The 15,700-nt window shown below is 59.8% G+C and overlaps 1 protein-coding gene across 1 annotated transcript; it reads left to right on the top strand.

The window, feature by feature from the left end:
• The first annotated feature begins 206 nt into the window (after nucleotides 1–206).
• Nucleotides 207–12,239, top strand: LOC122172467 (uncharacterized). Its single transcript, XM_065570950.1, has 14 exons — nucleotides 207–236; nucleotides 652–774; nucleotides 1,205–1,376; nucleotides 2,374–2,433; nucleotides 4,194–4,286; nucleotides 4,523–4,558; nucleotides 7,128–7,214; nucleotides 7,781–7,846; nucleotides 8,739–8,804; nucleotides 9,498–9,605; nucleotides 10,145–10,172; nucleotides 10,507–10,556; nucleotides 11,082–11,119; nucleotides 11,415–12,239. Exons 1-14 carry the CDS (start codon nucleotides 207–209, stop codon nucleotides 11,562–11,564), a joined length of 1,107 nt encoding a protein of 368 aa, XP_065427022.1. The 3' UTR covers nucleotides 11,565–12,239.
• Nucleotides 12,240–15,700: the final 3,461 nt, after the last annotated feature.

The following is a 15,700-nucleotide window of genomic DNA, read 5'->3' on the forward strand; positions in this document are numbered from 1 at the left end:
TCACTTTGGGATGAGGCATCTCTGCACCCTCTTGGGTGTGCTCCTGCTCGGTGACTCAGTTTCCCTTGCTGCACCATGGAGCTAGTGACCCTGCCCCACTCCAGTATGCTGGGGGCAGGCGGGCCAGTCTGCAAAGGGCTCACAAGGGAGGTGGGGGGCTGGGCCTGGGGCCCTGATCTGGGTGTCGCTGTTCCACAGACATCCTCATGGGTGAAAGGAAGCAGCTGGATGTCCTGGTAAGTGCCCCCCATTCTCCGACCCCCCCCAGCACCAATGCACCATTCAGCCCCCCTCCTGCCACAACAATCTGAGGTGGGCAACCGGGGCGGGGGAGGGGAGAGGGGTGGGAGATCCAGAACACAGAGAATAACAGCCTGACTGACCCTGCACCCCCCAAACTCACCCCTGAGCCCCCCGAACCTTCACTTCAAATGTTTGCATTTGTCTGAGGCTTGCAGAGGGTCAGTAGAGTTCCATGTGGGGCAGATGCCGGGGGGGGATTTCCCTGATCTCTGCCCCATGGGGCTCTGTGGGCTGGATTCTGGGGGGGGGGGCGGGGCGGGAAGAGAGAAGAGCAGCTCTCCAGAGCCCCTTGGGGTGTGTGTGTGTGTGTGTACACACACCCACCCCAGTGATTCTCTCCCCTCCCAGTCCCAGGAGCCCGACCCCGGCGCCGAGGGACTCACCTATGCCGAGCTGGACCACCAGGCGCTGCAGGCCAAGTGGGGGGGCCCAGCCCTTGCCCCCGAGTCCGTCCTGTACACCACCATCAACGTGAACCATGAGCCCACGGGCAGAGCCCCTGGGGTGCAGGGCCGCCCCCCCACCCCCATAGCGTGAACCCAGGGGAGTCACTGGAGCAACAGGCAGGGAGCTTCGCCCACCAGGGGGTGACAGCGTTACCCCCCACCCAGCCCCGTGGCCAGGGGGGCTCAGCACCAGGAGGGGGAGGGGACGCGCCGAGGTGGCTGTTTGTGTTATTTTGCATCCTGTTAATCACCAGATTTCTAATAAACACAGAACCACAAAGGAGCCCCACCCCCCCAGGCCTCCCACAGCCCCGCTGTCCCCACGCTGGGAGTGTGTGTAACACCTGGGGGGGGATGGGATCACTCTGGGGTGGGGTGACAACTCCTGAGACACCAGCACAACCCTCCCCCCAAACACTCCTGCCTCAGAGAATCCTCCCCCCAACCGCTCCCAGAACAACAACCGCACCTCAGTATCGAACCCCCGGCCCCCCGAGCACCAGCCCCTGCGGCACCAGCTAGAGGAGCTCCCCTACGCCGGGCTCATTGGGCTCCCCTCGGAGCAGCCCCTGGAGGGCGACGGGGTCCCACTCGCTGGCCCAGCTGGGCCGGTCTCTGCACAGGGCTGTCAGTGGGGAGCGGGGCCATAGCAGGGCTCAGCCCATGGGGAGGGCCCCGCCTGCGACTGTGGTGAGCTGGGGGCATTGGGGGGCCGGGCACTTGATAACTAACCCATTCCCGGACAGACTCCCAGCATTGACCGCTCTGCCTCCTCCCTTTCCCTAGGGCCGGGCACCCGGCATTTCACAGCCACGGTCACCCCACCCGCCTGCCACTCGCCCCTTCGCAGCCAGCTCCTGCCTAGGGGTCCCCATCCAGTAGCGTAGCTAGTGGGGTGCAGGGGAAGCAGCCACTTCCCCCGCCTTTCCAAAAATGGCCGGAGGAGCGAGGGGGGCGCAGGCTGGCGGCCCGCAGGGCGGCCGGCAGCCAGGGGGGGCGGCGGGTGCGGCCAGAAGAGCGGGGGGGCACAGCATGGCGGCTGGCAGCCGCGGCCGGAGGAGCGAGGGGGGGGCCACGGGGGTGGCACGGCAAGGCCGGAGGAGCCATGGGGGTGGGGGGGGTGCGGCCGGAGGAGGAGCCAAGGGGGTGGCGCCTTTTTTATGTTTGCTCCCCCTCCTCTTAGAAGCTGGCTACGCCACTGTCCCCATCAAGTCTAAACCGGCCGCCCCCAGTTACAGCCTCCCCCTCAGACACCCGCTGTCGTCCCCGTCCATCCAAGGCCGCACTGGGCAGGGTGCATTTGGCCCTAGCGCTTTCCCAACTGGCGGCTGGGTAGTTAAATCCCCCAGGACCACCAGGGCTCATCGCCCAGCCCAGAGCTGGGCCCTCCCATCCCGCAGAATCACAGCCCCCCCCCCCCCATCATCCCTAGACAGAGCCCTCGGCCCCTGTGTGTGGGGTGCTGGAATAACGGCACTTACTGCCCCCCTCCTCTCTCTGCAGCAGGGTCCCCCAGCCCCGTTTCTCTCCCCCCTTTCTCCCTAGACCTCCCCCGTCCTGTATTTCTATTGTACAAACCCCCAGAGCTTCTTGCTCCCCTGCCCCCCAAATCTCCCCACTGCAGGGGGCGACTGTGATACCGGAGCCTCCAAATGTCCCCTTGTGGTGGGCTCAGCCGATGAAGGTGAGTGAGAAGTTCAGGCAGCGTCACGAGAACCTGGATAAATGAACGTTGGGTGGGGGTGAAATTGGCAGGATTAGTCCAACCCGAGCAGCCGCCGGACAGAACCCAGGGGCCGGGCTGGGGCCTGCCCTGGACATGGGAGAAGTGGGGGAGCCGAAAATTGGGGTATTGGAAACGAGGCCTCATTAGTGGATAAAAGATTGCAGGGACGGGCTGTGCCGCCCACCACCCTTTGGGGCCTTAAAGAAAGAGACTCGCTTCACTGTCATGGCTGCCACCCCCCGTCTCCTAGGCCCCCCGGACCCTGCCCCATGGGGGTGGGGGGTGAAGGGCAAATGAGTGGAGAGCCAGAGTTGGGATATCTGATGGGGATGGGGGTTTTCCAGGGCCGCCCGGGGGCGGGGGGGTGAGGGGCAAGTGGGGCAGTTTGCCCCGGGCCCTGCAGGGCCCCGCGAGCCCTGGCCGAGAATCCCTCCCCTGGCTAGAAGCGCCTTTTTAATTTTTACTCACCCGGTGGCGGTCTGGGTCTTCGGCGGGATTTCGGCGGTGGGTCCTTCAGTGCTGCCGAAGATGCGGAGTGACTGAAGGACCCGCCACCACCGCAGACTCGGAGCGCCGCCCGGTGAGTACAATCTCCCGCGCTTTGCCCCAGACCCCCTGAATCCTCTGGGCGGCCCTGGGGTTTTCTCTTCAGCTCTGTCCCCAGGTCTTGCCCCCTCCCCTCCTTGTGTCTCTTTCGCAGCATCCTGGGGTCGGAGAGGGAAGCTCGGCTCAGCCCTCGACTCCTGTGAGCTCTGCCCCGGGCCCTGAGCTGCGCAGACCCACGGCCCCGGGGATGGGCTGGGGAAGGGACACGGGGCCTTTCACCTCTAGGGGGCTGGCTCTGATCTGTGTCCTTTTCTCTAAGCACCAAACCCCACCCCCCCAAACAGAGCCAGTAGAGAACCCAGGAAGCCTGTCTCCGAGTCGCTCCCCCACAATCACTAGACCCCACTGCCCTGCCAGAGCCGGGGTATATAACAGGTTAGCTGCATTAGGTTTACGCAGAGTTTCACTGGCAGTAGCAGAAACAGGAAGTGAGCGCCGGCTCTGGGCAGACTTCCCCTTTCGCAGAGTTATCGACTCCTCCTTTAACAACTCAGGATCTAAATTTATCCCTCTCTCGTCCCCTCACGGGGGCCAGAAACCCACAAGCCCTCCCAGCCCCCTGTCCGGTCTCTGGGTCCTGTCCCTTGGCTAAGAATAGATTCTGCATTGACACTACTGAGAAGGAGGATGGCCAGGCCCCTCCACCCTCATGCTCCAGGGTGGGCGCTGGGCCCAACTGGGTCAGGAAGGAACCTCTGCCCCGCTCCATGGGAAAGGGTCACTCCGTGTGGGGCAGTGTGTGTGTGGGTGCCCTCCTCTGCTCTGAGCTGCTGCTCCAGGGAGGCTAGATGGGCTATTAGAAAAGGTCAGGGCAACCTGAGCACCTCTTGATGCCTCCTGAGATTGCTCCATTTCCAGCTGGTCCCTGGACTGGGCAGCTCTCATGTGGGGCTGGGAGGTGATGGGGAGGGCAAGAGGGGCACCAGGCAGCTGCAGGAGGGAATGTGGTTTGCTGGGTGTTGCAGGGAGTTGGCTTTGTTCTGAGCGTGGTAGATTGGGGCTGCAGATTGCAGGGAAACCATGTGATAGAAGAAAGGGGCCGAGTGCATCACGGGCTTCCTGGGGCTGCAGCTCGGGCACATTTTCTCATTCCGCTCGCACTCGGGCCTCAGGCTGGGTGGAGCTGGGCACTGGGGTGTTTGTGGCAGCGTTGAGGGGCCCCCACTGCCCCAACATGGCTTCTGCTCTCACCGTCCTCCTCCTCAGTGAGTATTGGAGACAACCAGGGCATGTGTCCATGGGGGAGATATGAGACCAGGGCGTGTGCCCATGGTGTGTGTGTGTGTGTGGGGGGGGAGGATAGGACACCAGGGCGTGTGCCTATGGGATGGGATCTGAGACTACGGCATGTGTCCATGGGGGTGGGGTGGGGGATCTGAGGCCAGGGTGTAGGATCCAGTTGCTCTGGGATCTGGTCCCTAATGACCCATCTCCTCTCCAGGCTGCTGGCTGGCCGGGCGGAGCGGGATCTCGGGAGGTGAGTATCTGTGGGGAATGGGGCAGCTGGGGGCATTTCCGCATTAAGGACAAGGGGACGTGGGTGAGGGGCACAGATCCCCCAAAAGAATGATCCTGTCAGACCCGTGCTCCCTCCCACACCCAGAGGTGGGGACTGAGACCTCCCCCCACTCATTACAGGGATGGGCTCCACACAGGGTGAATTCACCTGCACTCAAAACTCTGCCCCCCAGGAAATACAGAGTGAAGGCACCAGCCACCCCACAGCGCCCCCGAACTGTGCCCGGGGAGCTGGCAGGAGCCCGGGGAACGGGTCAGGCAGAGCAGGGCTGTAAGATGTGGACACGCAGAGGGACTGGAGCAAGGCATCGTTGTGTCTCACTGTGACGGTGCTGCCCGTGGGAGCCAGCTGAGGTCACTCAATCAGGGTGAACTGCAAACAGAACAGGGCAGACAAACCCCAAACGCTGGTGGATATTCCAATACTTAGAATTACCAACCAGCCCAAAACAGCTTCTGTATTACCTCACTGGTTACTCAGAAGTCCAAACAACGCAGTTCCCTTAAAGTGCCAAGCCTCAGGCCTCCGTCCAGACACATGTCAGATATGATGATGATTATACTGAAAATCTCATCTCATCGTATAAAAGAAAAGGTTCTTCCAATCCCAAAGGATCAGCCACATACCCAGGTTCAATTATAACTTAGATCTTACCCAAAATACACACTATAGTCAATTCTTATTAACTAAACTAAAATTTATTTAAAGAGAAAGAGTGTTGGTTAAAAGATCAATATACAGACAGACTTGAATTCAATTCTTGAGGTTCAGATGCACAGCAGAGGTGAGCTTGTAGTTGCCAAAAGTCCTTTTAGAAATAGTCCATAGGTTATAGTCCAATGTCCATATTCAGGGTGGCTCCAGTCAGTGACTGGGGATCTCAATCCTTGTGGCTTAAGGTTTCCCCCTCTTGAAACCCAAAGCAGATCTCAGATGAAGTAGGATTATGTCCCAGGGTTCTTATACATTTCCAGCAGCCTTTCGGCCTGAGAAAGTAATAGGCTTAATTCTCCTTCTCTCAAACATCCTGGCGATTAGCACAGGGTAATTTATCCATTAAACACTTCAGATACAGGTTACCACAACCTTCAAAGAGACATAGAGACAATAATACTATTTCACTCAAGTATCATCATAAATGTTAATATTCCTTTTTGATCTTCGAATTAAAGTTACAGCAATAGACAAGACTTGTTTGCTTACATCACAAGCCCTGAGCAAACATCTACCCTTGAGATCTCTAACAGTGCCGGCTGCATTTCAAAACTCTATTCATTTACCTATCTTCCTAACCAGTTTCTACAATTCACTCATGGGTCAGGTCAGTCTGAGTTAATTAACTCTTTCTGGCCCTGTCATCTTTCAATGAAATATTATTTTACACTCATAACGTCACACTCATCCTCGGCTTGCTGCACACGCGCATCACTTAGGGTGACGACGTGCCCGGTGTTTGACCGGAGAGTAGCGTGCGCTGCGGAGCCTCGTGTCCCCCCCCCGGCCCCCCAGCCTAGGAGCTGGACCTGCTGGCCACTTCCAGGGGGCAGCGCGGAGCCAGGACAGGGAGGGAGTCTGCCTGAGCCCCACTGCACTGCTGACCAGGAGCCGCCCGAGGGAAGCCCCCCCAAACCTCGAGCCCCAACCCCCAACCCTAAGCCCACCCCAAATACGGAGCCCCCTTCTACACCCCAACCCCCTGCCCCAGCCCAGAACCCCCTCCCACACCCTGAGCCCCACATCCATGGCCCCACCCCAGAGCCTGCACAAACCTCCAGGGAACAGCTGAGAAGAAAACAAAGGAAATCAGCTGTTGCCACCAGCTAATCAAACAACATGTGCACAAACCTCTAAGGACGCACAACCTCCCCACCGCAATTCTGTTCTTAAAAAAGGTAAATTTTATTAAAAACAAAAAGAAAGAAAATCCATCTGGGAACTAGTGCTAGATTTCAGAAGAACAATTCCAAACATTAAGCACCCAAACTAGTTTTCTTGGGGGTTCAGCTTAAAGGTTACAAGCAAACAAAAGCGTCTGGGGTTAGCCCAGAGGAGTCCACACGCCAATAAGAAATAAACAGAAATAAACCTAATCGCGTCTTTCTAAACATTCCTGGTCTACTTACATATCTGGGCTGTTAACAGTAGCTCTAGATTTGATCTGATGATTTTCATCTCTGGCCTTCAGCTTCTCACAGCATAACTGCTCCCTGCCCCCCGCCCACTTAAAAAAGTTCTAGCCTTCCCATTGGCTCTTTTGGTCAGGTGCCCACCCCCTTTCTTTTACCTGGGGGACTTTTCAACCCTTTACAGGTAAAGCAAGCAGAGAACAGCCACCAAGAGGGATTTTACAGCTAACTGGCAGGCTGGGTGTCCATAAAAGGGAGCTACCCCCCCACTTAATTTATCACAGGCCCCAGCCACAAAAATCTCCCTCCCCCCACCCAGAATGCCCCTGAGGATCGATGCTGAGTTGTGGGGTGGGGCGACCACTGAGTTGCTGTTTTATCCCCTCCCTCCACCCCGACAGATGCTGGTTCAATTCCCACGGGGGAAACCGACCTGACCCCGACTGGACAGATGTTGGCGCCCATCTGCCCGAGCAGCGCGGTGCCAGGTACTGGGGCCCGGGGGCAATCTATTGAGTCACAGATTATGGGGCAGCTTCCCCCAGTGGTTGGCCAGGGGGAGGGATGGAGGCTGTTTTCAGGGGCAGTGACTCCCCCCTACGGCTGCCGCTGGATCTGGGAGGGGAGCGAAGCCTCCTGCTCAGACACGAACCCGCCGCTAACAAGGCAGCTGGATCCTGGGGGGTCAGGGCTGATGGGACGCTTAGAGCCAGGCTGGGCCCTGGGCCCAGAGGTGGGGACACCCGGCCGGGAAGCAGCCAATGGAGATTCAGGGCTGATGGAGGGGGGATCCCTGCCCCCAGGGGGAGCTGCAGAGCAGGGGGGCTTTTGCCAGGGGATGCTTCCCCAGGCTGCCCCTGCTCTGGGGATGCACAGAGGAGTCGGGGCCCAGGGGCTGCCCAGACGGCACAGGCTCCAGACACAAAAATCTCCCTCCCCCCTCAGAATGACCCTGAGGATTGATGCTGAGTTGTGGGGTGGGGGTTGGGTGCCCACTGAGTTGCTATTTCAGCCCCTCCCTGCACCCCATCGGACACTGGTTCTATTCCTGCAGGGGGAACCGACCTGACCCAGCCTGGACAGATGTCAACTTCCACCCACCCGAGCAGCACAGAGCCAGGTACTGGGGCTGGGGGGGGGAGCGGAAATCTATTGAGTCACAGATTATGGGGCAGCTTCTCCCCAGTGGTTGGCCAGGGGGAGGGACGGAGGCTGTTCTCAAGGGCAGTGACTCCCCCCCGCGGCCGCCGCCGGATTTGGGAGGGGAGCGAAGCCTCCTGCTCAGACATGAACCCGCCGCTAACGAGGCAGCCGGAGGCTTCCTCTGGGGGCAGCTGGGCCCATCAGTGGCCATGGGCAGGAGGGGGGTGGGACTGGGCCTCCTCGCGAAGCAGCCAGGGGCAGCCAGCATGAGAGGTGGGATACCGGGCTAGATGGGCCCGTTGGCTGGAGATGGACCCTGCTGGGGACGGGCCGAGTTCCGCATCCCCACCGTGGGCCGGCAGCAGGGAGGGAGCTACAGCTGCAGCTACCGGCCCCGATCAGAGCCCTTCGTCTCCTCAGAGCCCAGTGACCCCGTGGAGCTGGTGGTATCCGGCTCAGCATCCCCGCTCCCAGCCCCACCCCCAGCCGGACCCTGGGGGGTCAGGGCTGATGGGACGCTTAGAGCCAGGCTGGGCCCTGGGCCCAGAGGTGGGGACACCCGGCCGGGAAGCAGCCAATGGAGATTCAAGGCTGATGGAGGGGGGATCCCTGCCCCAGGGGGAGCTGCAGAGCAGGGGGGCTTTTGCCAGGGGAGGCTCCCCCAGGCTGCCCCTGCTCTGGGGATGCACAGAGGAGTCGGGGCCCAGGGGCTGCCCAGCCGGCACAGGCCCCAGACACAAAAATCTCCCTCCCCCCCCAGAATGACCCTGACGATCAATGCTGAGTTGTGGGGTGGGGGTTGGGTGCCCGCTGAGTCGCTATTTCAGGCCCTCCCCGCACCCCATCGGACACTGGTTCTATTCCTGCAGAGGGAATCGACCCGATCCAGACTGGACAGATGTCAACTTCCACCCACCCGAGCAGCACAGAGCCAGGTACTGGGGCCGGGGGGGGGAATCTATTGAGTCACAGATTATGGGACAGCTTCCCCCAGTGTTTGCTCAGGGGGAGGGACGGAGGCTGTTCTCAGGGGCAGTGACTCCTCCCCACCAACGGATTTGGGAGAAGAGCAAACTTCCTTCTTCAGACACGAACCCGCCTCTAACGGGGCAGCCGGAGGCTTCCTCTGTGGGCAGCTGGGCCCCTCAGTGGCCATGGGCGGGAGGGGGGTGGGCCTGGGCCTCCCCGCGAAGCAGCCAGGGGCAGCCAGCATGGGAGGCGGGATACCGGGCTAGATGGGCCCGTTGGCTGGAGATGGTGCGGCCAGGCCTGGCTGGTGCCATGGCATCTTAGGGGGGGGACTGGAAATGATGGCCAGGCTGGATCAGACAGCGCCCCCTAGTGCTGCGCTGGGGTAGTGGGGCCAGGCCCGACTCCCAGGTGAGAGCGCCCCCTACCGAGCCCCCTGCCCTACAGCCCAGCACCCCCTACGGCTACAAATCCCCCAAATCTTGCTGGCTCTGACCCCACTTGATGCCCTGGGGCCTCCAACATCCTCCCCATAGAATTTTCTGCTGTCTGCGCCCTGCGGTGTCCCAGTCCCTAGGGCGCTGCCTGGAGTGGGAGGGGCTGGGGGGGGGGAACAGACCAGCCGCTCCCGGCACTCACAGCCTGCTGCTGTTTCCCAGGCGGACCGGGATCGCCGGGTCTGACCCGCTCCATCATCGCCGGACTGAGCGCAGCAGCTGCCATCCTCCTCCTCGTGGCCTTCGTCTGCTTCAGAAAAATCCGAGCCCGTAAGTGCCCCGCCCAGCAAGGGAAGGGTTAAACCTGCCGCTCAGCAGGGCGGGATGGGGTCACGGCTTGGATGGGAGACTGTGTGGGTAAAGCCAAGGAGCAGGGGGGCTCAGCAGAGGGCGCTGTTACATGTGTAGTCCCTGTACACACAGCTGTCCCGCCCCAGAGGTGGCCGCGTCTCAGTGCCGGGCTAAGGATCCCTGTATAAAGAGGTGCCGGCACCGGGCTTCTCCGGTACATGGGGTGACAGAGAAGCTGATCGGCCTGGAACAGATTTGTTATAACGAGTCACTAACGAGGGAGGATTGGGGACAGGAAAAGCCCCATGAGTTAATTGGCTCCTCCCCCTGGCGCATGCTCTGGTGTTGCGCTGCCCCCTGCTGGTCAGGCCCACCCCAGCAGGGATCCAGGCTCAGCAGCAGAGGGGACCCCCCCAGGCACCCGCATCCCTGCTGCCCTGTGGGGGTGAGTGGCCGGGCGCTGGGACTGGGGGATCCCAATTGGCTCATGGGGGATTCTGGTTTGTGTCCCTCTGCAGGAAGACGATCCGCACTGAGACTGAGCAGGTAGGAACCCAGCTCCTCCCCCCTCCCGATCGACCTGCCGGGGTCACAGGGCTCCTGGGTTCTGTCCCAGCTCGGGGATGGGGGTGTGACCAGAAGTGGTTAGAGCAGGGAGGTGTGTGGGGGGGTGACCAGAAGTCCTGGGTTCTATATCTGCCTCTGGGAGCAGAGTGGGGGCTAGTGGTTAGAGCGGGGTGGGGTGGGGTCTGGTGGTTGGGGAAGGGGGCTTAGGGAACTGGGCTCAGTGTGAGGCAGGATGGGGGGCTCTCCAGGTGTGTTGGGGAATCTCCCTGTGGGTGGGGGGATATGAGATTTACAAGGGGATTTTCTCTTTTAGCACCATCCCTATGGTGACATTAAAGGCACCGGCTCAGCAAGACCCCGTCTGTGAGTAGCACACACAAGGGGGTACCAGGGTGGGGCAGGACCCCTAGGGAGGGGAGTGGCTTGTGGGGGCTCCACCCATATGGGGCGGGGCCTGATTTACAGCTGCTGCCGGGCGGGACTAAGGAGAGGGTCCCAGAGGTAGCCGGTGTCAGCTGAGTGTGTTGGACTCCCAGGAGCTCCCTGGGGCCACCCTCCCTTCCCGCTCTAGTTCCCCATCCACTCCTGGCTCCCAGCCCCCTGCTCTAACCACTAGTCTAGACCCCACTCCCCTCCCGAGCCAGGGTGAGAACACAGGCGTTCTGACTCCCAGCCCCCGCCGCCGCTGTAACTCCCCAGACATCTCTGTGCCTCAGTTTTCCTCTCTGTAACATGGGGCTAATGACCCTGGCCCATGCTGTGGGGCGGGGGAGGGGTGGCTGTGCCGGGCTCTGAGCCCCCTGGATGGATGGAGGGGTTGGAGCTGGGTGTGGGGTTCTGCTTTGGGCCGGCCGGGGGTGCAGCTCAGCGGGTGTCTCTGTTCCACAGACACCTCCGTCGACAAAGGGAAACAGCCGCAGACCCTGGTAAGTGTCCCCTGTTCCCCCATGGGGCCTGACCCCCAACCTTGACTCACATGGGCCTCAGCAGTCCCCTCACTCCTCCCCCCCTCAGCCTTTCCTGGCACACTCAGTGGTTTGGGGTGGGGGTCAGGCTGCTGGGAGTGGGGTGGACTTATGGGATCGCCAGCTGTGTGTGTGTGTGTGTGTGTGTGTGTGTGTGTGTGTGTGTACCTTGTGCTCTGTGTGTGTTGGGGTGTTGGTGGATTCATACACACACCCACACGCACACCCCAGTGACTCTCTCCCCTCCCACTCCCAGGAGCCCAACCCCGGTGCTGATGGACTCATCTACGCTGAGCTGGATGGCCAGGCGCTCCAGGCCAAGCAGGGGGGCCCGGCCCCTGCCCCTGAGCCCGCCGAGTCCAGCATGTACGCCGTGATCAATGTGAACCGGGGGCCCCCGCAGTGAGAGCCCCCTGCAGCCATGGGGCGCCGGCCCCCAGGGGGCAACAGACTCACCCCCCTGCAACACCAGCCGTGAGAACTCTGCTTTCAGGGAAGATTTAGGGGGGACGCTGCCCTCCCGCCCACTGCATCCCCATCCCATCGAGCTCCTGTCCCCCTGCCCTGCCCAGACCCACATGTAGGGGCCGGTGTGGGGGGCTCAGCACTGGGAGGGGGAGGGGATGCGCCAAGGCGGCTGTTTATTATTTTGCATCCTGTTAATCTCCAGATTTGTAATAAACACAGAACCACAAACCAGCCCAACCTGGGCACCCCACAGCCCCCCTGTGCCCGTGCCGGGAATGTGTGTAACACCTGGGGGAGATGGGGTGGGGCATAGGGGCTGATTATACAGGGACCTCTCGCCTGGCACTGGAATGCAGCCACCTCTGGGGTGCGGGGGCTGAATATACAGGGACCCCTCGCCCAGCACAGGTTGCAGCCCCTCTGGGAAAGGGCCTCAGTTTTCCAGGATGCTGGGGTTCACACCCTGACTCTGGGTGAAGCTGCAGAAGGGTCTGATGCCCGTGACTAATCGGTGCCGGCTGTTTACATCCCCCCATGGGGTCGTCCCTTCCCTGCTGTGCTGGGGGATCCATCACCGTGAGCCGGGAGGGGGGGCAAAGGGGAAGTGATCCCTGGGTAGTGCCCGTGCGAGAGATCAGGGGGGTATCACCCTGTGACCCCGATGTTCCCCTCCTCGGGACCCCAGGCCGGACAGTATGGGCACAGGGAGAGCCTCACAGCTAAACCCCCACTTCAGACTTCCCCGCAAAGGCCCCGGGCCCCGCCCCCAGGCCCTGCCTCTGGGGCGACATGGGAATCATCACTTGCTGGGAGCAGTGCAGGGGCTAGGACACAGAGTGGGGCAGTTCTGAATCCCCCATGCAGGGGCGAGGGGGCTGCTTTCCATTGAACGAGGCTTTGTTGCCGTTCAGTGGTGTGCGGAGGAAGAGTCCCCTCAGCTCCACCATCCTGGCCCCTGCAGGAGTTGCTCCTCCCCCTCCGAAATCCTGGCCCCTGCAGCCTCCGGACCCACAGATCGGCCTGGAGAGACACGACTAACCCACATCTGCCTGCCCCTGGGCGCTCAGACATCGGCTGTCTCCCCGTTGCCTCAGTTTCCCTTTACTCCTGCCTAAAGAGCCCCCCGATCCTGCTAGTCCCTGCCTGTGACACTGTACCTTGGGGGAACACCCAGGACCCCCATGTTCATCCTCATAATATGATTGTGTGGTATCCACTGCAGAGTTTGTCATGTCGGGTGTCTTCGGAAGGCTCATGATGCACCGAGCATTGTTGTTATAGGGATGTTATAAGTTATAATTTCATGTATATAGTTATGAGTCTGAAAATGTGTCCTCGTGGCTTAAAACAAGCCCAGGCAAAACTCTCCAGGAGCAGAAGGGCAGTTCACACCTCATCAGGGCATGTATGGGACAAACCCAGCACAGCCTCACAGGAACAAAGGATGCTGGCCAAGGCAGCAACAAAGGATGTGTTGGACTTTCGAGTGAGTCACCCCCTTTCCCTTGGTCAGTTTGGGACTGCGATGAGGTAATGCTCACCTGACTCTGAAGGTGTGGGGGGGGGGGCAAAGCCAAGAGGGAGGAAAGGACATGATAAAAGGGAGAGATGTTTGCCCTGCTCTTCCTCTCTCTTCCACCTCCATCTACAGACATCACCACCCAGTGACTGAAGTGCTGATCGAAGGGGAGAGCCTGGCTGAAGGGCAACCAGCCAGCCTGTGGTGAGAAGCATCTATGTTTGTAAGGGCACTGAAAGTGTTCAGATCAGCGTAGAATGCATTTTGCTTTTATTTCATTTGACCAAATCCGACTTGTTGTGTTTTGACTTATAATCACTTAAAATCCATCTATTATAGTTAATAAATGTGTTTGTTTATTCTACCGGAAGCAGCGTGTTTGGTTTGAAGCTTGTCAGAGACTCCCCTTGGGATAACAAGCCTGGTACATAGCAATTTCTTTGTTAAATTGATGAACTCATAGAAGTTTGCAGCGTCCAGCGAGCAGAACTGGGCACTGCAGGACGGAGGTTCCTAGGGGTGTGTCTGGGACCGGAGATATCGGCTAGTGACAGTTGGTTGCACAATCCAAGCAGCGGCTGCCCAAAGTGCTCACTCCCGGAGCTGGGAGCAGTCACACGCCAGAGTCTGTGGGGGAACAGCCCGGGAGTGGGGGTGTCACAGTGGAGCAGGGGGAGGCTGGCTCCCAGAGTCAAGGGCTGGAGTGACCGGGCAGATCACTGGGCAGATCACACACCCCTGGCTCTTGGAGGGGAGTGGGGTATCTCCTTGTTCCAGGGCCGGGGTCTCTCCCCTCTGGGGGGCGGTGGCTCCAATGCAGCCCCAAGGCTGGGGCACAAGAAGACTCAACTATCCTTCACCAGTGGGTGGGGGTCCCGTATCCTTTTGCCCCTCCCAACCCATGTCCCTGGGTGTGATCTTGCCTAGCAGCCTGGACGCTGGACAACGCCTGGACAGGGACCCCGATGCCATTGCCCCTCCCCTGGCACAACCCCCAACCCGTGAGGAAACGGGGTCGGACATTAACAGCAGCTGCGGTGACGCCGGCTCCAGCCCAGCTCCGCTGGCTCCTCTGCCCCCCCAGGACAGTCACTAGCATCTCCGGGGCCAGGGGCCAGCGGGGAGATGCCCAAACCCAGGGGATTTTCCGGCTAGAGACTCGCTCCAGCGAATGGGGCCGGGGCTGGAACAAACCCCTCGTTTCACACAGCGCCTGCCACGGCTCCCCTGGTTCCTGCTCTTCTTATAACTGGGGAATTCTGCACAAAAATTTTAAAAATTCTGTGCAAAAAATTGAAAAATTGTGCATGTAATATTTGAAAATTCTGCAAATTTTATTTGTCAAAATACCACAGTATAATCCTGCCAGTTTCAATTATTTTGGTCGGTTATTTCAAAATATCTGTCAGCGAGTGTGTCCGTAATGATACTGACCAAAAAAAAAAAAAAAAGATTCCTCACTAGGCGTATTAACACAGAACATTGAGTAATTCATTTAAATCACACGACAGAACTGTATTTCCTGCACCTGTCAGAAGCAGTGCAAAGGCTTGGGGGAGTCAGGGGTAACGGAGGAGCTGAGGGAGAGAGAAGGAGCCTGGGAGTGAACCTGGAGGGTGGTGGGTGTGGGTGGGAGAAGGTTTTGGGAGTGGGGGGTTGCTAGGGAGCTGGGAAGCCTCCACCATACAGAGCCTGGGTGACCCAAGCCTCTCCCATTCAGTCAGGGGCATCAGCCCCTGTCTTCGCAACCCCCGGCCCCAGTAGGGTGACCAGATGTCCTGATTTTATAGGGACAGTCCTGATTTTTGGGTCTTTTTCTTATATAAGCTCCTATTACCCCCCACCCCCTGTCCCGATTTTTCACACTTGCTGTCTGGTCACCCTAGTCCTCAGCCATGTGGCCCTGCAGCCCCCATCCCCAGACTCAACGCTGTCACCCCACTAGCTCCTGAGCCCCAGTCTGTGACCCCCCAGCAGCCCTGGGTGCCCCACTCTGCCCTAACCTGGCTCTGCGGCAGGTGCTGTGATGAACTTCTGCTCCTGGGGGAATTCTGCAGCACGGGGCAGGCAGAGAATTTCTTTCCCCACAGAAAATACATTCTGCCCCAGAGGTGCTGCAGTTCCGCCTTTTGCCCACCAGGGGCCGCTGTGGCGCCAGAACAGCGGGCTCCGTTTGTGCTGCAGGCTGCTCTGGTGCCACAGCGGCCTCTGGTGGGCGAAAGGCGGAACTGCAGCACTTCTTGGGCAGAATGTATTTTATGTGGGGGGAAAAAAATTATGCAGGACAGATGAAGTCTACATGTCCGCAGATGCACAGAATTCACCCAGGAGTAACAGAGAGAGAGAGAGAGAGAGTGTTCCTGTCACCCCCTGCTGGAGGGGCTGGGCCCTACTGTGCATGTCAATTGCATGGGTCCTGTGCCCTAGTGGACCAAGCACTGGGCTGGGCCTCAGGACTCCTGGGTTCTATTCCCAGCTCTGGACTGTGACCAGGTCCCCTCCTTGCTCAGTGCCTCAGTTTCCCCATCTGCACAATTGGGATGGGGACCCAGCCC

The sequence above is a fragment of the Chrysemys picta genome, chromosome 17 (assembly GCF_011386835.1).
Source record: "Chrysemys picta bellii isolate R12L10 chromosome 17, ASM1138683v2, whole genome shotgun sequence".
Lineage (NCBI taxonomy): Eukaryota > Metazoa > Chordata > Testudines > Emydidae > Chrysemys > Chrysemys picta.

What these genes read in the sequence shown, in the direction of transcription:
- LOC122172467 (XM_065570950.1), top strand. Translation starts at nt 207, where the DNA reads ATGGGTGAAAGGAAGCAGCTGGATGTCCTG. An exon ending in GGTGGGCTCAGCCGATGAAG is followed by an intron (nt 2,434 to 4,193) that starts GTGAGTGAGAAG and finishes CTCGGGCCTCAG; the next exon opens with GCTGGGTGGAGCTGGGCACT. An exon ending in CCCGAGCAGCACAGAGCCAG is followed by an intron (nt 8,805 to 9,497) that starts GTACTGGGGCCG and finishes GCTGTTTCCCAG; the next exon opens with GCGGACCGGGATCGCCGGGT.